We start from the raw sequence: 23,087 nt of genomic DNA on the forward strand, positions 1-23,087 counted from the left end.
GGCGGAGGGAGCCCCGGGGGCGCGGGGAGGGGCGGCGGCGGCGGCCCGGGCCCGGGCGGCGACCCGCCGAGGCTGGGAGAGCGAGAAAAAGACCGACGGCGCGACGGGGGAGGCAGGAAGCAGATAAGCAGAGAGAGCGAGGGAGAGAGCGGGGACCTGGGGGACAGAGAGGGGAGACGGAGCCTGTGCGCGGGGAGACCAAGTCCCAGAGAGGGAGAGACAGGCAGGAAGTGGAGGCGGGAGGGCAGAGCCGGGCTCGGCCACCGCGTGTGCCACTGTTTACGGGCGGTTGCTGAGGTCTGGGAAACTAGTCCGCGCGGGTGCCTGCTCCTCTGTTCTCTGCCCCCCATACCCGCCCTCGGGGCATCCCAGCCTAGAAAAACGAGGACCGGGAGGTGGAAAGACCCCAGCCTCAAGGAGGCGGAGCACAGCCAGGGTGAGAGGGTCACGGCCCCGCGGGGCCACCCAGCTGGCCCGGTCCTGGATCCAAGCTTTCACAGTGGTTTCGCTTCCATTCTTTTAGGAGGGGAGTGCCGGGTCGGGCAGGATGGCACTGGGGACCGGAAGACTAAGGTGGGGAGGAGGAGGGAGATACACGGGGGGGGGGGGCCCTCCTCCCTCCCCCCACATGCACCACACTTCCACCGAGAGACTGAAGCCTGGAGCAGGGTCTGGTGGGGCAGCAGTCCCAGACTCTTTGCGCCGCCTGGTGGGCACAAGGAAGAAAGACAAGAGCAAGTGACCCCGAAGAGAAGAGAAGGAAACTTGGATAGGGGCAATTGCTGCTATCACTGGGGTGAGTTGGTGTATGGCCAACAAGTGACTCTACCACCAGTTCTGCCTGAAGGGTACCATCCCCCAGCTCGCCCATTCTGCCCTGGCGCCCTGGACCTTGCCTCTCCCACTTCTCTCCCCACCCACCCAGTTTTGTGTTCCTCCTGCTCTGAGCAGGGTTTCCCCCTCCAGGGTGCTGGGCTGGGCCTGAGTCACTTCCCAGGCTGCACTCTGGGAAAGGCTGCGCAGGACCCACGGTCACAAGTGACAGGCTCAGGCTGCAGTGCCCGCTCTCTCCAGGCCTTCCCAGGTGAGTGGCAGGGAAGGGGTCTAGGGGCGGCTGGAGAAAGGGGGCAATGCCAAGAGTGGGGGCAGAGACTCGTGGACAGAAAAAAGATTGCTGATGAGGTACATCTAGGTGTTCATGGTTTTTCTAGAGCATCTGGACCGGAAGGGGATGCAGAGACCTTCAGTCTGCCTCTTGGTCTACAGATGGGGAAACTGAGCCCAGGAAAAGCAAAAGGTCATACAGTGAGTTAGTAGCAGGGCCAGGATGGAGACCCAGGTCTCTTAACTCCCAGCTCAGTGTCTCCTGAACACCATCCCCACACACCCTCCCTCCTTTATCTTCTTTTCTCTCTCCCTGCCCTTCCTCTGTGTCCCCGGCTACTTCGCTCCCACCCACCCCCGGAATTCCAGCAACTGCGTCCTGGGAGGCAGGGCATGAGGGTTTTCCATGCCTGGTCTTTATTCCAGTTTACATCAGGATAAGCCACTGGCCCCCAACGGCCACGGTATTCCTCTCTGAGCCCCAGGACCCACCCTGGGAGAGAACCACAGGACTAAAACCGGTGCCCTGCTCCCACACACACTCAGCATTCTGGCCTGGTCCCAGCTCTGGGGCCTCATTTTACTGCTGCCTCCCTTCCCTCAAACACACATTTTCCGCTCAGCTGGGGGCCAGGAAAGGATGAATGTGTGCCTCAAGGGTAATGACTGCTCTGGCAAGGCTCCCTGTGGGGGAGAGGGGTGACTTTCGCTCACCCAGCGTCCTCGTGGCAGGAGCATTACCAGGGCCGCTCCCGTCCAGTTGCCCTGTGTGTGGGCACACAGACCTGAGTTTGAACTCTACCTTCTCCGCTTAGAGCTTTATGGCGTTAGACAAAAGCCTTACCTGTCTGTCTGAGCCCCCCTTTCATCTTGTATCAAATGGAGTTAGTGACCTCCTCTATTATTACGGGGACGGAATAAGACAAGGATGTCAGGCGCCGAGCAGAGCGCCCAGCACCCAGAAACTGCTCCATTAGTAGGGGCCACACCGTCCCCTTGCCACGCTGGCCTACGAGGAAGAGCTGGGCTGTTGATCCTACCCATGAACTCACTGTGTGACTCTAGATACATCACATTCCTGGCCTAGGCTCAGATTCTTCCTTTGGATAAGGAGACGACTGGGCAGCTGAACCCAGAGGCTCCTTCCTGGGTTGCGCCTCCAGAGCCCTGAGGAATCTCATTTTGAAATACTCATGGCGGAGGAGGGGGCCGTCCTCACCAGGAACCTGCAAGGTGAGTGTGTCCCGAGAGATCTTCTGGGATTGAGTTGGGAGAGAAGTGAGGGGTCTTGGAAGCCCTCACGACCTGACGCCTGATGTCCCCCTCCCCCCCCCCCCACAGCTGCCGTCTTGGCCGTCCTCCAGGGCTACGGGGGCCGGCAGCAGCCGGTGACAGATGCCAATGCTGAGCTGCACAGACTCTGCGGCTGCCTGGAGCTGCTGCTGCAGGTGCCCCCCTCCCTGCACTCCTCCCACTCCCCTCTCTCCACGCCCAGAGAGCCCCCAAATACTCAGCCCCCTCAGAGTCAGCAAGCCCTTCCTGACATCTGACCTCACTCTTGGGGGTTGACACCGTAGCCTAGGAAGTAAGGTGGAGCTAGCCTGGGCCCCGGTGGGGGTGAGGAGGGGTGGGGCGGGGTGGCCACCCTGCTCCGAGGACTGAAGTTTCAGAGGCAAGATGTCCTAGGGCCGGCCCTTCCTGCGACTGGCACTTTTGTTGAACATGTACCACGGGCCAGGCTAAGCCCCTCTTATGCCCCACCTTATCAAACTCTCATTCTAACCCCCTGAGGGGCTTGATGGTCCTACCACCCGCACGTACACCCACATAGCCTTCCCGGGTCTCTGTGTGAGACACACATGTGTGGTGTGAGTGTCCGTGTGTGCACGTGAGGTTTGCTGGGTGCACGTGTGAATCTCCTGCCAGTCTACCCCTCATCTGCTGCACTCCAGTCACACTAGCCTCCTTGAGTTTCCTAAAGCACACCAGGAGTGCACCCACCTCAGGGCCTTTGCACGTGCTATTCACTCTGCCTGGACTGCTCTTCCCTCAGAAACTTGGATGGCACAATTTCTCATTTCCTTCAGATGTGGACTTGAGTAGTATCCGCTCGATGAGGCTCTCTCTAGCCACTCTAATGCAAAAATTCTTTTCAGATTATTTATTTATTTATCTATTTGAGAGAGAAGAATGCAAGTGGGGGAAGCAGCAGCAGGGGGAGAGGCAGCAGAGGGAGAGGGGAGAGCTGAGCAGGGAGCCCAGTGTGGGACTCAATCCCAGGACCCTGAGATTATAACCTGAGCAGAAGGCAGATGCTTACCCAACTGAGCCACCCAGGCACCCCTCGAATCCTCGAATTTTTAAAACACACACACACCCCTAAAATCACATACACGCAGGCAGACACACTACACACTCACACACATCACACATGCCTCACACACATACCACATACATACATATGTGTGCACACACACCACGTGTTTTCTGTTCTCTTTCCCTGCTTTATTTTTCTCCTTACCAGTCCGCACTAACAGAATATATGTTTTACTTACTTTTTGTTTGTTCATTGTCTGCTTCCACTACCAAGCGTAAGCCCATGCAGTCAGCTTGTTCGTTGCTGAGTTCCCAGGGCGCAGAACAAAGCCTGGCACAAAGTGCTCAGCAAGTGTTTCTGGAATGCATGGATAGAATACCAAAGGCTCAGAAAGGTCCAGCACCTTGCTCGTGGTCACACAGCCAGTAAGGGTGGAGACAGGTCTGTCTACAGTAGCCCTTTCCTCTCTCCGCGTGTTGGAATGCAAGGTGGAAACATTTCGATGCTTTCCTGTCCCTCGTCCCGCTCCCAGTTTGACCAGAAAGAGCAGAAGAGCTTCCTGAGGCCTCGGAAGGATTACTGGGACTTCCTCTGCACCGCCCTGTGGCGCCAGCGGGGTAGCACCGAGCCGGCCCGCTTCGTCCGTGCACAGGACAAGGTAGCCAGGGCCAGGTGGGGGTGTGGCTGGCCTCAGCACAAGGAGGTCCTGCCACCAGGCCCTTGATGGGGATGGCCTCTAGGGCCCCTTTCCCACCCATCCTGCTCCATCGAGCACAGACCGCTCACCTGGTCCTCATGTCTCGTTAGCCCTGCCCTCGGCATCCCTCCGGCCACCCCTCTCATCCCATGACAGTACAAGTTCCCATCTTGTCTCTGTACTGGCNTGCCCCCCACCACCATTCACCCCCCCCCCCTTGCACTCTGCAGCTGAAGACTCCTCTGGCCAAAGGCCGCGCCTTCATTCGCTTCTGCCTAGCCCACGGACAGCTGGCCGAGTCCCTGCAGCTCTGCCTCCTGAGCCCACAGTTCACCAGGTGGGGCTGTCGAGACATGCTCCTCCCGACTCCCCCTGAGCCACTGTCCCTCCCTTGTGAAAGGTGCCTCTTTCCCCCCGGATGGATGGGTTAATATCAAGGAGAACAAAATGAGAGCCATGAAAGCAAGTCAAGGAAGAAAGGGCAAAGGGGGCGGGGGGTCAGAACACAGGAGTCCCAGTAGCACCACAATGCTTAAGCCTCCTGACCCCCAAAGGTCACAAGCCTCCCGTGGGAACTATGTGGTGTAAGCAAAGGCAGATTCTTGGGAGGGGGGGAGCAAAGCACCAAGGCCAAAGGCCAAGACTGCTGATCACCATTACTACAGGGAATGGTACGGCCCCCGGAGCCCTCTGGTGTGCCCCGAACTCCGGGAAGGCCTCCTGGACTCTCTCTACACTCTCAACGGGGTAGCCTTTGACCTGGACCTGCAGTGGCCAGACCTAGATGAAGCCTGGCCCATGTTCTCCGAGTGAGTGCATCCCACGTGGAGGGAAGCCCCTTTCCAGTGCCTCACTGCTGTTTGACCACCACCCACCCCAAGCAAGCTCCAAGCTCAGCCTCTGCCCCGTCAGCTTGTCAGTTCCTCAGTTCGCCTCCCCTTCTTGCCATCTGAGCCCCTGATTCCCCGCCTTCCCAGGCTTCCGTTTTCCCGGTGTAATTCCATCATGTGGCCAGAGGCTCCATACAGTTCACACGCATAAGCAGTTGTTGGTTGCTTGGGGTGGAAGTCAGAAGAATGACCCCGTGGGGGATGTCAGGATGAGTGGTGGGCAGGGAGAGTGCATGGATGGAGAGGGGGGATCCATCCACGAGGATGGGAGGGCAGGAAGGTGGGAGGGGTAGTGCTGTGAATGGGTGGCTGGACCACTGCTGGAGAGAGGCCCCTCTCTGCAGGTCCTGTCGCTCCAGTGCCAGCCAGACCCAGGGAAGAAGACCCAGAAAGACCAAAAACTCTCCAAAGCAGGTGCCTCTGCCCAACCGCACTCTGAGTTGCCTCCTCTCCATCTCTGTTGGGCCCTCCAGGGTGAGCAGTAACCAAGCAGACAGACAGAGAGGCCAGTGTGTAGACTTGAGGATTGGGAAGCCACAGGGGACTCAAGGGGTCATATTCCTGAGGTGGTGAGGATAGTGGGGAGGGAAAGGGACCATTGGCACCATCCGGGGGAGCCAGGGAGCCCAGGGGCGGGGGAGGCGGTGGGGTGGATAACCGGGAGCACGTAGGATGCACACCAGGGAAACCGCCTCCATTGGACAATTTGCAAACGTCTCAGTGCAGTTCAGGGAGCAACTGAACAGCCAGGTTTCTGGGTTCAAATCCCAGCTCTGCCCCTAATAACCGAGGTCCTTGGCGAGTACTTGTACGGCCTTGCAGGTGATTGTGAGGACGCGCTGAGACAGAACGCGTGTAGCACAGAGCAAGGCCCCTGCCCACGTGCTCAGGAAGTGGTAGCTTGTGGCTATTGCCATCCCCCAGTCTTGCTTTGCACCCCCTCGGCTTCCAGGCCTCAGGTATAGACACCGTGAGGACTCAGCCTCTGGCCAGAAGGGGGAACCCATCCCAATACAACCGGTTAGGTGCAGTGCTGCAGGTGCACAGAACATGGGAGCACAGAGAAGGCTGCTTTAGAGGGGTGACTCTTAGCTGCTATGGGTCTGTTTAAGCTTTCAGCACAACCCTACAAGGCAGGGGTTACTATTCCCATTTCACAGACAGGTAAATTGAAACACGGGGCAGGGTGGGGGAGGGGAGAGGGTGGGAAGAACTTAGTGGAAACCAGATCGAAGGCGCAGGTGAAGGAGCATAGGAGGAGAGGAAAGAACACGGAGAGGCACCGCTGCTCCTTGACCAGACCGAAGCTCGGGCCCCCGAGGCAGCTGGGGCGATGGTAACATTCCGATTCCTGGGCCCTGTCCCGCATCTCCTGAATCCCATTCCCGCATCTCCTGAATCCCATTCCCTTGGTTTAGGTCTGTGGCCTCTCCTATGCACCCGGTTGGTGAACTGGTGCTGAGAGTGGCTTTGGGGGCTTCTTGCAGGTCTCAGCCACACGTGGAAACCCCACAGGAGTCCGGCCAGAGACGCCGCATGCTAGCCCAGCTGGCTGTCTGCGAGATGCGCCCAGGGAAGATGAGTTAGCTGGACTCCCGAGGTCCCAGCAACACAGGCAGCTTCCTCCCTTCGTGGAAAAGAAGAGAGAAGATCCCAGGAGCCTCGGGCCCCCCCAGAGCATGTGGGAGCCAGCGGGGGAGGAGCTTCAGCAAGCCCAGGAGAAAGGAGCCCCAAGAACTGGGATCTGCCTGGAGAACTCACTCAGCCACCAGGGACAGGGGAAGTGCGCCAATGGAGCTCCGAAGGAGGTGATAGGGACAGAGGCTGAGGGCAGAGGGGTTCTGCCGGGTACAGAGGGGACTCACAAAGGGGGAGCAGAGTGGGGTCAGGTCCACAGGCTGCCGGCCTCCAGCCCCATAGGGACAATAGAGGACAGGATATCAGGGAGCCCGCAGGAGTGGGAGGTGCTTAGCATTCTGGGGGAGCCCCAGGTCCTACAGGACCTGGGAACAAAGGAAGACTCCACCCCAGAGAGACCACAAGAGGAAAGAGGAGTGACCGGTGTGACCAGGAGAAAGGAGCCGGCAGAGGTGGCCTTGCAGGCTGTGGTCAAGGTGAGAGCAGCTGAGCGCTGTACCTGCCTCTTCCCTCATCTCTAACCTGGCCCACAGGTGGGAATCTTCAGTGGTGGGGGAGGGGCATTGCAGCCCACAGATCAATTCTGATTGGTCTGCACAGGATGATTAATCTTCGAGGGGGTCTTCTTACCCTAGCCTCAGGCCAGGCCCGCTTCATTCATCAGTCCTACCTGCATGGCCCCTGCGGGCACTTGAGTCTGAGACCCCTCCCCATCAGCTCTTCGGGGCAGCCACCTAGCTGCCCTTGTTGTAGACGCTTCTCCTAGAGTCACCAAGATTGATTTCAAGCTTTCCTTGAGCCTCCTCTCTAGCCGGAGTCTTCATGCCCCTTGAGCTCTATAACTTTCATCCTTCAGCAAAGGAAGAAATGGTGGCTGCAGGCTCACCCAGGGGTAGAGCCTGGCCTTTCAAGAACCAGCGCTGTCCCCAGTCCTGCCCTCCCCGGAAGGGCTGTCTCACCTGGCCTGGGGCCTCACGGGGTTGTTTGTCAGGTCAGACGGGNGGGGGGGAGGCTGGGATCTCTGCCCTCCTCCTTTAGCTTCCTTTTCCCTTCCTTTACCCCCCACCCCCAAGAGCCTGAGACATGAGCTCCGGAAGACCAAGGAGCAGGCCCAGCACCAGGAGCAGCTGCTGAAGGAGCAGGAAGGGGAGCTGAGGACACTGCAGGAGCAGCTCAGCAGGTAACCTTGGCGACCACCAGCACAAACAGGCCTGGCCCCGCTGGCAGGACCACAGGTGCTCCCTGGCTCCTGCTCGCCCCTTCGTGGTCACGCCAGTAAGCGCCTTCTTTTTTTTTTTTTTTAAAGATTTTATTTATTTATTTGACAGAGATAGAGACAGCCAGCCAGAGAGGGAACACAAGCAGGGGGAGTGGGAGAGGAAGAAGCAGGCCCACAGCAGAGGAGCCCGATGTGGGGCTCGATCCCATAACGCCGGGATCACGCCCTGAGCCGAAGGCAGACGCTTAACCGCTGTGCCACCCAGGCGCCCCCAGTAAGCGCCTTCTGAGTGCCTCCCGTGCTGGACGCAACTTTCAGATGCTGAGGCATGCAGGGCATGACTCCTGGGGCTCCTCGAGGAGCTCTTACTGACCTCCCCCCACCCCCCCACTTGCCAGCCCCTCCCTCACTGGCCTCCCCAAGAGCCTCCAGGAGAGGTGGATGCCTCCTGCCCTCCACACTCACCTTTGCCCTCTGTGGCTGCTCCCCTCTCTTTTTAAGCCAGTCTCCCTCCCTGCCCCTCCACACTCCTGCCCTTCATCTCTCCATCTTTCCCCTGTTCAATTGTCTCTCATTTTCCTGCTCCGTTACAGCCTCTCTTTCACCCTCTTGAATCACAATCATCTTCATAACGATCACGGACTGAGCATTTACTAGGTTCCTGGCACAGTTCTAGGCATTTCCTCCTAACAAACCTATGAGGTAGGTTCTTTAAAAATCCCCATTTTATAGATAGGGAAACTGAGTCTCAAAGGCACCACACAATTCACGCAATATCACCGGTTAGCAGAGTTGTGAGGTCTGCACCCCAGCAGCTGACTCCAGAACCGGCCAGCTTATACGGGCCCTCAGGCAATATTTGGAGTGCCTGTATTTATCTCAGTCCCTCTGTCTATCCCACTCAGCCCCTCTCACCATCCAGCTTCTTCGACTGTCCGTCATCACATTAACCTCAAGAGCCCAGAGCACACTCTCTCGGTGTCTGAGCTTTTCTTTCAGAATTTTTTAAATATCTCCGCCATACAAAGGTCTCCCTTGGTCTGACTCGGTCTCTCTGTGTCTGTCTCGCTTGGTCTCTGTGTGCCTCCATCTGCCCACCTGGCTCTGTGTGTTGCACCTGGCTGATGCCCACCCCGGGGCCAGGAGGCCAGCCTGAACCCCACTGGAGCCTGGGCAGCTGTGCTTCAGACTGAATCATGGGGCAATTTACGGACTCTGCTTAAAAGGCTGAGAGAGGCTGTGGGCCCAGAAACCAACCCCAAAGGGCCCCCCCCAGGCTCCTCCCACCGGACAGAGGGAGAGGAGAGACTGACCTGGGGCAGGTCAGTAGGATGACGGGAGACCCTCGCAGGTCATCAGAAGGACCTTGGCTTTGACTCAGAGTGTGATAGGAACCACTGAGAGTTCTGAGCAGAGAAGGGACAAGACGTGACTGTTTGCTTTAATGTTAAGTATGTCAGCTTTTTTTTTTTAAACAATTCAGTGGGTTTTACTGTATTCATAAAATTGTGCATCGATCACCACAGTTTTAGAATATTTTCATCACCCAAAGAGAAACGCTGTACCATTAACAGTCACTGCCCATTTTCTCCCAACCTCCCCGCCCTAAGCAAGTGCTTGTCTGTCCCCTAAGCAAGTGCTTGTCTGTCCCCGTAGGCGTGCCTATTCCAAACTGATCTGTGCTTTCAAGGGCTCAAGGCTGCTGCTCTGTGGAGCTAGTCTGTAAGGAAGCAGGGACGCTGATGAGGAAGGGGAGCGCAGGGGAGCCCCCAAATGCTCTCTGGCAATGAAGGTGCAGAGAAGTTGTAGGATTCTCGATCCACTGTGAGGCCGGGCTTCCTGATGGAAGAGAGAAAGACAGACGTCAAGACTGACTCTCATTTTCCCGCCTGACCAGCTGGAAGGCTGGAGTCCCGCTGACGGTCTGCCATGGCAGGGCAGGCTTGTGGAGGAAATTTCAGGAGTTGAGGTGAGAGCATGTTAAGTTTGAGATGCCCATGGGAGCAAGTGGAGTCTCTGGGCAGACAGGAGAGTGTGGAGCTCAGAGGAGAGGCACGGGCTGGGGATCTACTGGAGAGTGGCCAGAACGCGGGTTTTGGGAACAGAAGCTTCGGCGGGCTAGGAGGACGATGCGCTCCGCTGCCTCCTGGGATCCAGGGAACTCAGGAGGAACATCTCACTCCAGGGGCCATGGGCATCAAGCTGTCTTGATAGAGATTGGCTGTCTCACCACCGCCAGATAGAAGTGCCATGGGGCCTACTGAGGCAGCCAAGACTAGTATCATGCCTCTACTGTGGCCATGAGCAGGGTGACAGCTGTGAACAGGACAGGCGGTGTCCACTCTCCAGGACCCGCGGAGACAGACAACAGATCAACAACTAGAAATCAGATGTCAGCTAATCAGGGGGCTGTGGGAAAACATCAGTCCAGGAAAGGGGCTAGAGAAAGGAGAGTCACCTAGACTTAGAGTCACGGGCTTCCCCTGCAAGGAGGTGACAGTTGAGCAGAAGCCCTGATCCCTGGAAAAACTGGACCGTGCAGATATGGTGGGAGAAGTGCTCCAGGCAGAGGGACCGGCAAGTGCAAAATCCCAGACGTGCTCGTGGGGACAAGCAGGCCCTTGGGCTGGAGCAGAGGGAGACTCCCATGTGCTCTGGAAGACTGGAGCAGAGTCTTGAGCAGGAAGTGAGGGGTCTCAGGGTTTTCTGGATTGTTCTGTCTGTGGTGTAGAGAATAGAGTGAAGGTGGGCAGCGGTGCAGCCCCTGGGAACAGAGCCCCAGGCTGGACACACAGGGGAGACACAGCCAACCAGCCAAGCACTGGGCCCCAGCAGACCAACCAGGGGCTAAGAAAATACATTTGGAACTGAGCTATGTGGATTCGATACCCACTTCCCAGCTTTCTGGTCGTGGCACCTTGGGAAACTGGCCTTTCTTCCCTGGCCTCTGGTCCCTGATTTGCAAAAGGAGATGGTTGGATCTCTAAAGTTCCTCCTTCCAGCTCCGATGCTCTGTGAGACCATCTTTTCAAGCAGATGGGTTTCCTCTGCCCCTGTGTGAGACCTCAAAGCAAAGGTGATTAGATCAGGTGTGAGTGGAAGAGGTCCTCAGATGGGGAATTAGGCAAACATCACACTACTCCCCCTCTCTCCCCGCCCCCGAGCTCCTCTGAGGCACACCAGGGCTCATAAGGATCCGTCTCTTGCTCCCACCGGCTGCCCACTCAGCACTGGCGCCATAAACCATGAAAGTGTAGGGAGGCAAAAAGAGTTGATGGCGTGACAGGCCTGCATCCAGATTTCTGCCCCCTCCACATGTCAAGCCATGTGACCCCCGTCAAGTGTGATTTCCTCGCTGAAGCTCTGTTCTCTTTCCTGTGAAATGACAATCATATTACCTGTCCATACATTTGTGAAAATTAAACGAAACCAGGCTATAAAGCACTGAGCTCAGGGTCTGGCACATAGTAGGTGTTCAATAGACTTGAATTCCTTCCACATCCCCTCCTGCACCAGGAGTGTCTGTCAGACCCCTCTTGAAATACTTGGGTGGCTTTCCATTGCACTGAGATGAAAGTCCACTCCTCCCAGGGCCAGCAAGGCAGAGATCAGGTCCTGCCTCTTTCACCTCGTCTCTTGCCTACTCCCACCTCTTGCCCTTCATGATGTTCTAGCTTCCCTTGTCTTCTTTCAGTTCCTCAAACACGCCAAGTTCTTGCCAACTTGCAGATCTTTGCATGTGCCTTTCACTGGCTCTACATGGCCGACTTCTCATCTCTTAGATCTGCTTAAAGGTCACCTCATCTCAGGAGCCTTTCCCGAGCACCCTCTCAAGTCTGTCCCTGCCTCTCCTTTATTCCGATCATACGCTCAGCTTCACCATGTCATTGGCCTATCACTTCTTTTGAACACTGCCCCAGACACTCTAAGCTCCAGCAAGAGCCATAGGCACTGCTCTATTCCTGACACCTCGAACAGCCCCTGGCACACAGTAGGTGTTTAATAAATGCTCCCTCCCACCTCAAAGACACACTGTAACCACAGTGCTCACATCAGGGCCTGCACCTGCTGCACTAAGGCCCTGGGATCAGTGCGCAAGTAAACTAGCTTGGGAAAAGGAAACGCCAATACTAAGAAGTAAGGATACTGGAGACCAATGTTTGTTAAAAGTCAGAACGCAGCCCTGGAACAGCCTTCCTTAGGGCTGCAGGGACTGACTGGTCTTTCAGGATTTCCATGGGTATCTGGTGTCAATTTGATTTTACAGCCCACCCAGCTTTCTTCTCTGAGGCCTGCTACACGGCGGCGTTGTAAAAATTCATAATTCAGTTCGCTGTGAAGCCTCTTGCAAGCCTCAAACACACTGAAGCCCGGGGGTGTGGCCACGCACAGACAGACACATGCATACACACACGCACATATATCTGAGGTCACAGGATGTGCACCCGTCTTTGCAATACCCTCCCATGTGAGCAATGGAGGGAGGGGCTGACCCGGGGCTGGGACCTTCTTATTTCCAGTCCAGCAGATTTCTTGGAATCTTCTAGGAAGCCACCAAAGACAAAAAGAAGGGGCAAGAATAGGGCCGAGGCGATGCCAAGCCCAAACTGAAACAAAATTTAAGAAAGCCATATGTTTAATATTGCTTTTTTAATTGAAAAGACAATGTACCATAATTTTTCAAAATATTTTAAAACCTGTAAATCACCCAAGCCCTACACCAGTTACCCCCCTCCCAAACCAACAATTGTTCTCAGCCGGGCACAGCCCATCCCGCCTGCAACCCCAGACAACCCCCCTTTTCCCTCCAGTGAGCTGCCATGATGGTGAGTATGCCTTTCAAGAAAATTACATTTTTAAATGGAAATGTTAAAAAAAGAAAAGAAAAGAAATGCAAATGGAAATGTTGGCTACACCCTGTTTTCATTCCTCTGAACGGTTGGTAAGGAGTCAGCCTACAGATGTCGTGCTATATACCGTCCTCCGTTTGGTGTGTGTGGCACAATGTGTTACACGTGTGTGTGAGCGTGTGTGGCCCGGGAGCGTGTGGGGGTGTGGAGAATGCGTGGGGTATGTGTGTATATGGGAGTGTGTGTATGTTGTGTGTCGTGTGTGTATATTGTGTGGTGTGTATGGTGTGTGTGTGGCACATGGTATGTGTGTGTTGTAAGTGTGTGGTGTGTGGTATGTGGCATATGTGTGCTGTGTCATGAGTGTGTTGTGTGTGTGCTGTGTTGCAAGTGTATGTGATGTGATATCAGTATGTAGTGTGAGATGTACGTTATATGGTGTGTGTGATGTGTGTAGTGCGTGTGGTGTATTGTGATTTGTGTAGTATGTGCTGTGAGGCATGGTGTTTGGGTTGTGAGTGTATGTGGTGTGGTGTGTGTGTGTTTATGTGGCATGGGGGCTGTGGGGGCAGAAGGATATGTGAGTGTGTACATATACATGAGCACGTGTGTGGTCGGTGTGGGTGGGTGTGTGTGGTGTGTGTGGTGTGTGTGAGCACGTCCGCCGTGGGAGGCACCGCCAGCTCCCCACAGGCGCTCCCCGGCAGGCGGAGGCCCGGCCTGGCTCGGGACAAATGCTGAGACCTGAGTGCTTGTTCTGTGCAGGTGTCGGGAAGAGAGGGCCCGGCTGCAGGCAGAGCTGGAGCGGAAGCAGCAGGAGGCCGAGAGCAGGGCCGCCGTGTACGAGGAGGAGCTTGGAGGGCAGCGGGACCTGGTCCGTGCCGTGAAGATGAGGGTGCTGGAGCTGATCCAGTAAGGGCAGACGCGGTGGGGCAGGGGTGTGGAAGGGGGGTTGGCGTGAGTTGTAGAGACCGGGGAATGAAAATTCTATTCCACTAAACACTATCAAGCAGGGTTCTGAACCTTTTATGTATGCTAACTCATCTCCTTCTTTTGGCCACCCCCGCTGTTCTCCTCATCTTATACATGAGGAAACTAAGGGTCAGAGAGGCCGATGTGGCCACCAAGGACACACAGCATAGAAATTAGAGAGAGTCCTCTGGCTCTAAGGCACGCCACCACTCCCACCCACCCCCACGTACACATACACCTACTAAAGTTAGGGGAAAGGAAAGGACCCCATGGAAGGAGAAGGAATTGAGAGAAGGGGGAGGTTAACCAAAAGCTAATCGTATGTCCTGTACCTGACTGCCTGCTGGACTTCCGCAGACCCCTGGGCCTATGGGCCGTCCTGGGTCAGCTGTCCCAGGTTCCAGAGGCTGAGCTCGCCAGGATCGATTCCAAACCACTAAGCCTGGTTTCTGCCCTTCAGGCTAGTGGGGAGCTAATGTTATATTTTACCCCAGCTCAGGAAGCAGGACACCATTGGACTCAGGTTCCATTAGAATTGGAAGGTCGCTGAGGGATCATCTAGGGCTAAATCCTCTTGCAGAAAATCCAAGTGATATTAAAGATGAGAGAAGAGAGAGGTCAACCTGGAAAGAGCAAAGAATTTAAGGAATGATCTCCTCCAAGGAACTGTCAACTGGGAGAAAGGGAATATGTAAAAAATTAGCTGTATGTCTCACAAAATATTTAAGGAAGCCAACAATAAAAGACATTTTATATATATATATATATATATATATATACACATATATATATATATATATATACACACACACACACACGTATATATATGATTGTTAAAGAAAAATAGACGAAATGGAAGAGGAAAAATATATACTCTCAAGGTATTAGGATTAGGGTTAGGGTTGAAATTTAACTCTGAGCATCTTGGCAGCTGAATCAAAAATGGAAACCCAGAAAGTTGCCTAAATGTCACTAGGCATTCCAAGGAAGTACACCAGTGCATCAAGAGAGAAAAAATGCTTTTCCTCATGTTAAAGAAACTCATCACAGTATCCCAAACTATATAATATAATGTCCCTTGCAGAAGCATCATGGAAAATCCGCCCCTAAGCAAAAGGAGGGGGGGGAAAGCCATAGAGGCTGACTTTTGCATCAAGATGGTAGATGGACACAACACATCACCTCTTTTCCATCCTGAGATCTCACTAGAATGATGGTAAAGAAATAAGGAAATAAAACTTATAATAGAGAGAAAGGTGGAGGAGCCAACCACAGAGAAGAGTTTCTGGTTTCCAGAAACCGGAAAATGGATGAAAAAACAGATACTGGATTTAGCCCAAGTTAGAACTTCAGGGCCCAGAGACTCCAGGAACACAGATGGCAGAAATGAGATGAGGGACAGAAATCAGGGAAATTAACTGATAAAGTCATTAGAAAGAGCAGTGAACACTCCCTGCTTTCTGCCTGCCTCCCCGACTACAGAATATCAACCCTCAGGGATCTATCTCCCAGGCAAATAATTAAAACCTCCTTCTCTAAAAAAAAAAAAAAAAAGCTAGATGCCCCCAAATAAAAGAGCGGTATGTTCTGACATTTGACAGTCCGTGGGGCAGGTAGCTCCCCGCCCAGTCCTTCCTAAAGGGAAGCCGTAAGCCAACCACCCCTGTCCACTACTTAAAGCTCCAGCAGCTTAAACATGAAATGGTAACCAGAGATCCCCAGATGTTTGAGAAGAATCTAGAACGTAAAAGGGAGCGACAAAGATAAACAAAAAGACCTGTCTCCTGTGGAACAAGATGCTGCAGAATGTGACCATCGAAAGATGAGACATGTTCTTGGAAAATAAAAATATCACTCGAAATTTTTTTAAATTCATAAGGATTGGAAAAGAAAGAGGAGTCTCTCAGGACGTAGAGTGAAAGGCAGGAAGAGATGGAATACATAAGAGAAACAATCGCGAACATGAAGAAACAATCCAGGAGTTTCACTATCTTCTCCAACTGACAAGAATTCCAAAGGAGAGGATAAAGTCGAGAAGATTTTCAGATAAAAAGATGAGAGACTTTCCCAGCTCTGAGGGTCACAGGTCTTCAGATGTAAAGATCTCACTTGAGTGACCAATACAACAAGCGAAAGGAAGGGAAATGTACATCGAGATACATCATTGGGAAATCTCTGTAAAACAAAGGCGAGGACAATATACTCAGACACGTCACTTATAAAAGAAGTAGGGCACAGAGAAACATGTTAAGGATCAATGGTACCTGGGTGGCTCAGTTGGTTAAGCATCCAACTCTTCATCTTGGCTCAGGCCTTGATCTCAGGGTCGTGAGTTCAACCCCTGCATTAGGCCCCACACTGGGTGTGAAGTTTACTTAAAAAAAAGAAGAAGAAGAAGAAGAATCAATGCAGTCATACTTTAAAGTTCTAAGGAAAGACAGCTTTTGCCCTAGAATTCTAAGTCCAGCCAAATTATGAAGCGAGTAGGGAAGGTGATGCAGGAAAGATGTTTTTCAGAAAAACAGGTCACAGAAAATGTGCCTCCCACATAGCCTTTCTTGGGAAGTTAATTAAGGATGTACTTCAGAAAAACAAGGAAGTAAGCCAAGAAAGAAGATGTGGAATTCAGGAAACAGTCACGGTAGCCCAGGAGGGAAGTAAAGGGAAATCCCAAGATGACAAGAGGACAGCAAGCCAGGGATCAGTATGTCCAGGCTGTAGGAGCAGTATTGAGGACCCAGGAGGAAAGTCTCTGGGGAGAAAGAGAATCAATAGAATACCTGATATGATGAAGAATTTGTTGGGGAGAGAGAATAATTAGGCTATGTTAAGAGCATGTCATGCAAGGGGCAAAGAAAGGCAATTGGAAAGTCCTGGAAAACCAGAAACTTTCCAAGAAAAGAAATGTTTAGAACACATCTTAGCTTTCCTTGAAGCAATATGCTTATATGTTGTCTAATAATGTAAATACTATTAATTGATTTTTTAATGTTAGAATCAAACTAAAGACCAAGCACAGAAAACAACTGCAATTATGGAACAAATTTAAATGTTATCACCTAAGCATTATTAAGTATAGAATGGAATCCAATAGAACTTTCTGTGAGGATGGAAATGTTCTATATTCGCCCTCTCCAATATGGTGGCTACCAGTCACATGTAGTGACTTGAGTACTTCAGATGCGTCTTGTGTGACTGAAGAACTGAAGTTCTAATTTTAGTTCATTTTAGTTAAATTAAATATAAATTAAAGTAGCCAGATGTGGCTAGTGGCTACCATATTGGATGTTGCAGGAAAAGATAAGTAGGAGGTGGGCAAAGGAGGCCCCCTGAAGAGGAAGAGATGCTGGCATCATATTATAGAATGGCAGTCAGGATGCTATCTGTGCTTCATAGGATGAGTGAGAAATAAATGTGTGAGTATATTCCGGAAAACTACAATAGCAATAGAGGAACCAACAATAGGGATATTCTGGGGAGGAAGGAGGTGGAGTTAGTGGGGATGGTACTAAACGAGCTGACTCCCTGACGTCAAGGTAAGGAGCTCTGTAGATGTTCTCTCTTGATATACCAAGAAGAGAGGATATGAGCATATTACTTAAGTGTGGAAGTAATATCAAGGAGAAAAAGTATAAGTGGTTAGCCACTGAGATTGGAAGAAGTGGGGAGGGTGTCTATTTCCATTTGGTATAAGTTCTTCTGTATTGTTGGATTTTTAAGTCATGTGTATGTATCCATTTTGACCAAAAAAAAATCCTTTTTTTTAGAAGAGGGAGACATAGGGGGAGGGGCAGAGGGAAAGAGAGAGAAAATCTTAAGCAGACTCCATGCCCTGCTCAGAGCCGGAGGCGGGGCTCGATCTCACAAAACCCTGAAGTCATGACCTGCCCCAAAATCAAGAGGCGGAGCTTAACCCACTGATCCACCCAGGTGCCACCTAAACATCCTTAAACACACACACACACAGTGAGGATAGTTTTGCAAGAGTGTAGTATACATAACTAGAAGGGGATTTGTATGAAGTGCCAAATAAAAGCTAAGGGCATTATAAGAAACTGCTGGGAGCTTCTACGATCAGGGAGCACTCCTTGGAGGAGGTGGGATATGAAGGAATGTTGTGCGAGGGGGACCCGGGTGTCACCATCCATCTTCCCAAAGACTACAGCCTCCCTCATCGTGTGTGTGTGTGTGTGTGTGTGTGTGTGTGTGTGTGTGTGTCTTTCATGGTCTCTTTATTTTTGTCTTTATCACTACATCTCTTTCTGTCTCTCCCTCTCCCTGTGTGTCTCTGTGTGTCTCTGCATCTTGTTCTCTTGGTCTTTCTCTCTCTCTCTACATTTATCTCCCCATCTACCTCTCTGTGTGTCTCTCTTTATCTCCTTCTCTGACTCCCTGACTTTCTTTCTCTCTGACCATCCTCTCTGTCCCTCTTTATCTCCCTCTCGTTTTCTATGTCTCTGCTTTCTGCCTTGCTGTCTCTCTTATTTGTTGTTGTTTCCTTGTGTGTGTCTCTGGGTGACTCTCTCTCTCTCTCTCTCTCTCTCTTCTTGGTCTCCGTGTTTCTCTTTCTCCCCCTCTTGGTCTCTCCATCTTCCGGTCTCGTGTGCGTCTCCCACCCCCATCCACCCATCAGAGAGAAGGATGACCTGTGGCAGAAAGCCCAGTATCTGTCTTCCATGGCCCCCGGATGCTGTGTGGACTGCAGCAAGATCTTTGGCCGGCTGTCTCGGCGGTACCCATGCAGGTAATGGGGAGGGCACAGAAGTCTTGGTCTGGGACAAGCGCTGTTTCTACCAGCCCACAGCGCTCTGCCCCTGCTGGGAAGGGAAGGACATAGGAACTGAGGGTTTATGAAAGCTACTTAGAGCCAGCCACTCACTTTACACAACACTTAGCATAGACATGAACCAGAACAGGGGAAAGGGGTCAGACAAGCAGCAGTGTCTGGAAGATGGGACTGTGCAATCCTTCTGAGAAGAGACATGAACAGGCTTCTGGAATGGGAGGAGATCTCCAGTACAGAGGAAGCGGCTCCCTTCACCTTCCTCTGGGAACAGGGTGGCAGGACAAGCCGTGGGAGAAAGGGAAGGGGGCCAGCAGGAGAACCTACCATTTAGATTTAAAGGACTCTGGAGGGGGTGGAGCACTGAGATACCTTTTAGGAAAGGGGAGGTCTCCTTGGACAGAACCAGGGCTGCTCTGCTGGGAGATAAGGAACAGGGCATGCTCAAACCCCATGCTCCCCTCCCCCACACATACCCATGAGCTCCCCACTCTTCCCACTCTGTTCCCAGGCTCTGCGGAGGCCTGGTTTGCCACGCCTGCTCTGTGGATTACAAGAAGAGAGAGCGCCGCTGCCCGCCCTGCTCCCAGAAGGGAGATGCTCAATCCAACTGATGGGATCACCTGGGTCGGACCACCCACCGCCCCCCGCAGCCAGCTTCCTCCCTTCCGCCCTTCCCACTCCTGTGGTCTGACCAGTCCTGCCTTCTAGAAGTTGGTGATCTAAGGTGGACAGCACTTGGGTGCACATTCTGCAGTGTGGAGAGCAGAAGCAGCCGGCTGGCTGGCAGGAGACAGGAGGCCGGTTGGAGCCCTGCATCCCCCACCCATGAGCGGGGCGGCTTGAGAAAGCTCCCAGCTGTCCGGGCTTCCGTCAGGAAGGGCGCCAGGCACCATCCTCCCTAAAGGCCCTCCAGGCTCAGAACATCCTGGGCCAAGAAGAAGACCCAAGGGCCCTGACATTTCCCCGCACCCCCACCTCACCCAGCCCACCATTCACCACACTTGGGAGCATCCTGTCTGGAGTTGGCTTTGAAGGTCTACTTTTGCTGTTTCCTTTTTAACAGCTTTCTTGAGGTCCTAATGACATTTACCACACTTCGCATAAATCGTGCAATTGGATGAGTTTGACTTTAATGTACACCCATGAAACCATCACTATATTCACAATAATGAACACAGCCATCATCCCCAGAGTCTCTTCATGCCCCTTGTAACCTCCCCCCTCCTCCTCCCAAGGCAACCCCTTATCTGCTTTCTACCCCTTAGACACTAGTTTTCCGGAATTTTATATAAACGGAATCATAGAGTACGCACTCTGTATTGTCTGCCTTCTTTCACGAAGCGGACTTATTTTGGGGTTCACGCATGTTGGTGGACATATCGACAGTCCCTGTTTGCCATTAAGTAGAACTCCACGGCATGGAGAGACCACACTTTTGTTTGCACCCTCAGCTGTTGCCAGACATTGGGATTGTTTCCAGTTTGAGGCTGTGACGTGTACATTTCCTATGATCAGCTGTGTACAAGTCTTTGTACAGACATTTACTTTTATATCTCTTGGAGAAATGCCTAGGAATGAAATGGCCAGGTCCTATGATAGGCACATGTGTAACTTTTGAGAAACCGCTGAGTTGTTTCCCAAAGAAGTTGTGCGTGGTCCCCTCCCACCAGCAGTGTTTGGGAGTCCCTGATGCTCCCCAGAGCACAGACATGGGGCTTGGGCCTCTCTCTCCTTTCCTTCCACAACCACTGTGGTGACTTGGTGTGTCCCAAGTGGTGAGTGCCCGGGGGGAGGGGCCGAGACCAGCCGACTCTCCATGCAGTGCTCACTCAGCTACATTTTCATGAAGACGGTGGAGGAGGACTTGTGTAGCTCCACGGTACAAAATCATATCCCCTGCCTGCCCGAGAAGTCATACGTAAATTCTGTGTCATTCCCTGGGCACCCGATTGTGGTGCTTCTGGGAATACCAATTCAGAAGAAGCGTGGGCCCCACTCTGTATCAGGGGATTAGCTGCCCTATCTGAACTCCAGGGCAGACTTTGTGGCCCCAAACAGGCATGCGTGCTATGATCCACATCCCCTTCGCCTCACACAGAACGCCAGAGCCTCTGCAGCGGTTGGGCAACCCTGTGGCTCTGGCCAGCGCCTGTGCACCGCCTCTTGGGGTCAGGGCCACCCAGAGTTGCATCCATTACCATTGCATGGAGCAAGAGTTTTGCAATAGCAGTTCCTGCCCTGGAGAGCTGGTGAGAACTTCTCCTTAGCAAAGGCTGCAACAAGGTGAGGGGCAGGGAATGGAGGGAGCGGCGGGGGGGCAGGGCTGGGGCTCTGGTGCAATCAGGGCAATAGAGTCACCCCTCCCCTAAAGGGCAGCAGTCCCTTCTCGAGGGTCCGATTTGCTCAGAAACTTTTATTAGGGCAAGGTTCATATCCTAGTGGCAGACATCATGTTCTAGGAGAACACCAGTGTCGAGTGCACGTCTGCCTGAAGGACTGAGGGAGCGAAGAGACCTAGCAGAAGCCAATGTTCAAAGAGGAGGCAAAGAGTTCTTTCTATTCCTGGACCAGAACTCAACCAAAGGAAATCAGGGGCTGTGAATGGGGGAACTTGACCTTCTCCCCATCTGGGAGGGACCGAAGGACAATGCTGATGACCAGCTTCTAGCTCCACACTGCCCCCCCCAAAGAGTCCCCACCAAGTCCAACGAAAAGCGCAAAAGCTCCACAAATATATGAGAAGACCGGGGAGAAGTTTCCACAGTCACCATAGGCCACCCCTGGTGCTGCAAGGGCGCCGGTCCTTCAGCAGTGACTGCAGAGCGCGTGACTAGCACAGCGGCACCCAGAAGAGCTCCTGGGGGACACTCCCAATGGACTCCCTCAAATTCCGGGGAGAACCTTATTGGGGGGGATGAAGCCCTGCATGAGCACAGGGAGTCTAAGCCAGTGTAATTTAGCTCCCTGCTATTGATGGGATCTTGTTTGTGCTCACAGGCTGGGGACGCCCCCCGGAAAGTTTGGGCGACATAATTATTTCTTTAAATTAGATGTCACTCTGATCCTCCACTACACATGAGTTCCCCCACCTTGTCAATTCATTCAGTGCTTAACGAAATGACCTGAAGCACCCAGGACATGCCCAATACTGGGATTGGTTTGGGGACACAGAGATTTTTATCATAGATTTATCATATTTATGTATTTTATTTATATATTTTCTATATTATATATCATATATTTGTATATAATGTTTATATATTATATATGAAAGCTATGAAATCCCTCCTTTTAAGAACCTCACAGTGGCGAGGAGGGAGCGGCAGAGCTGATTACAAATCCGCAAACTGAAACCCTGATAGAGATAAGCCCCGGGGCTCGGACACACCGCACAGAGAGAGGGCTGCCGTCCCTGGAGGTCAGGACCACGCTGAATCTTAAAGGAAAAAGGACAGTTGGCCAGACCAAGAGGGTAGGGAAGAGCATTCCAAGGGGAAGGGAAATGCATGCCAGGCTCTGTGGGGGAACCAGGCAGCTCTTTGGGAGCCGCACGCAGTTCCAGTTCCCTGTGGTTGTAGTTGAGAGGTGGGGGGGGGGGTTCTGGAACGAGGCTGGGTAGGTACACAAGCTTGGAGGAAGAGGCACCAGGCGCCCAGGTCAGGAGACTGACTCCACCCGAGGACCATGCGGGTCCTCCAAGAGTTTTAAAAGGAAAAGTGCACGACCAAATTCACACTTCGGGAAGATTGTTCTGGGAGCAGAGTGGAGGATGGTTTGTGGGGGAAAGACTTGAGGCAGAGATGAGTTAGACTCACCCTCTTTCTCCCTCCCCTTCCAGCTCATGCCCACTCTCTCTCTTTCTCTCTCTCAAATAAAAAAATCTTTAAATACAGACGCATTTAATCCACAGGACAACACTATGCAGTAGGTGCTTCACTAACCCCATTTTACAGACGATGAAACTGAGGCCCCGTGAGACTGAATGACTTGCCCAAGGTCTGCCGTCCAGCTCCGGAATCCACGCTCTTGCAGGCGCGTTGCAGTAGTTGAGGCGTGAGAGAGTGAAGGGTTACCTAACGCAGTCCCTGAACATGGTGAGGAGGAGATAATCAAAAGGGATGCTAAACAGAGAGCCTCGCACAAGGGGCCTGCGAGGGGCGGGCCGGTTCCCGTTGGCGGGAGGCCCCACTGAGAGGGTGGGGCCAGAATTCCAAGAGACAGGTTTCTACCTGCTGAGCTTGTAGCACCTGTGAGACCTCAAAGGTCAAGAGGTGGCTGCATGAGGAGTGTGAGCTGCAGAGAGAAGTTTAGGAGGGCAGTCGGGCGCTGAAGGTGTGGGACACCCCGGTATTTACTGGGTGGTGGCTGAAGCCAAGGGAGCAGGTGGGCTGGCCTGGGAAGGGCGGGGAGAGAAGAGCAGCAATGCAGAGCCCCAAGGAACCTCCAGATTTGAGAAATGAATGGAGAACTAAAGCCACAAAAGGAGACTAAGGTTCAGGAGACATAAGAAAAGAATGAGGTCAGTGGGAATACATGCTGCCGAGGTCATATGAGACTTGAACAATAACCATTTCACCATAAACACAGTGACAAGGCATACAGCAGTCTGGGAGA

General features: G+C 52.9%; 1 protein-coding gene across 2 annotated transcripts; it reads left to right on the forward strand.

The window, feature by feature from the left end:
* The first annotated feature begins 21 nt into the window (after positions 1 to 21).
* Positions 22 to 20,288, forward strand: RUFY4 (RUN and FYVE domain containing 4). 2 transcript variants are annotated; one of them, XM_034655156.1, is made up of 14 exons: positions 22 to 796; positions 952 to 1,084; positions 1,212 to 1,297; positions 2,192 to 2,337; positions 2,446 to 2,552; positions 3,954 to 4,079; positions 4,349 to 4,455; positions 4,784 to 4,927; positions 5,353 to 5,422; positions 6,496 to 7,122; positions 7,720 to 7,826; positions 13,481 to 13,627; positions 18,321 to 18,431; positions 18,982 to 20,288. In XM_034655156.1, the coding sequence occupies exons 4-14, from the start codon at positions 2,298 to 2,300 to the stop codon at positions 19,082 to 19,084; spliced, it is 1,689 nt and encodes a 562-aa protein (XP_034511047.1). In that variant the 5' UTR covers positions 22 to 796; positions 952 to 1,084; positions 1,212 to 1,297; positions 2,192 to 2,297; the 3' UTR covers positions 19,085 to 20,288. The 2 variants fall into 2 exon arrangements, 1 of the variants encoding a protein (XP_034511047.1); XR_004623625.1 differs by lacking the exons at positions 18,321 to 18,431; positions 18,982 to 20,288 and having other exon boundaries at positions 5,353 to 5,482; positions 7,720 to 7,921; positions 13,481 to 13,609.
* Positions 20,289 to 23,087: the final 2,799 nt, after the last annotated feature.

The sequence above is a fragment of the Ailuropoda melanoleuca genome, chromosome 2, assembly GCF_002007445.2.
Source record: "Ailuropoda melanoleuca isolate Jingjing chromosome 2, ASM200744v2, whole genome shotgun sequence".
In the NCBI taxonomy this organism is placed as follows: Eukaryota; Metazoa; Chordata; class Mammalia; order Carnivora; family Ursidae; genus Ailuropoda; species Ailuropoda melanoleuca.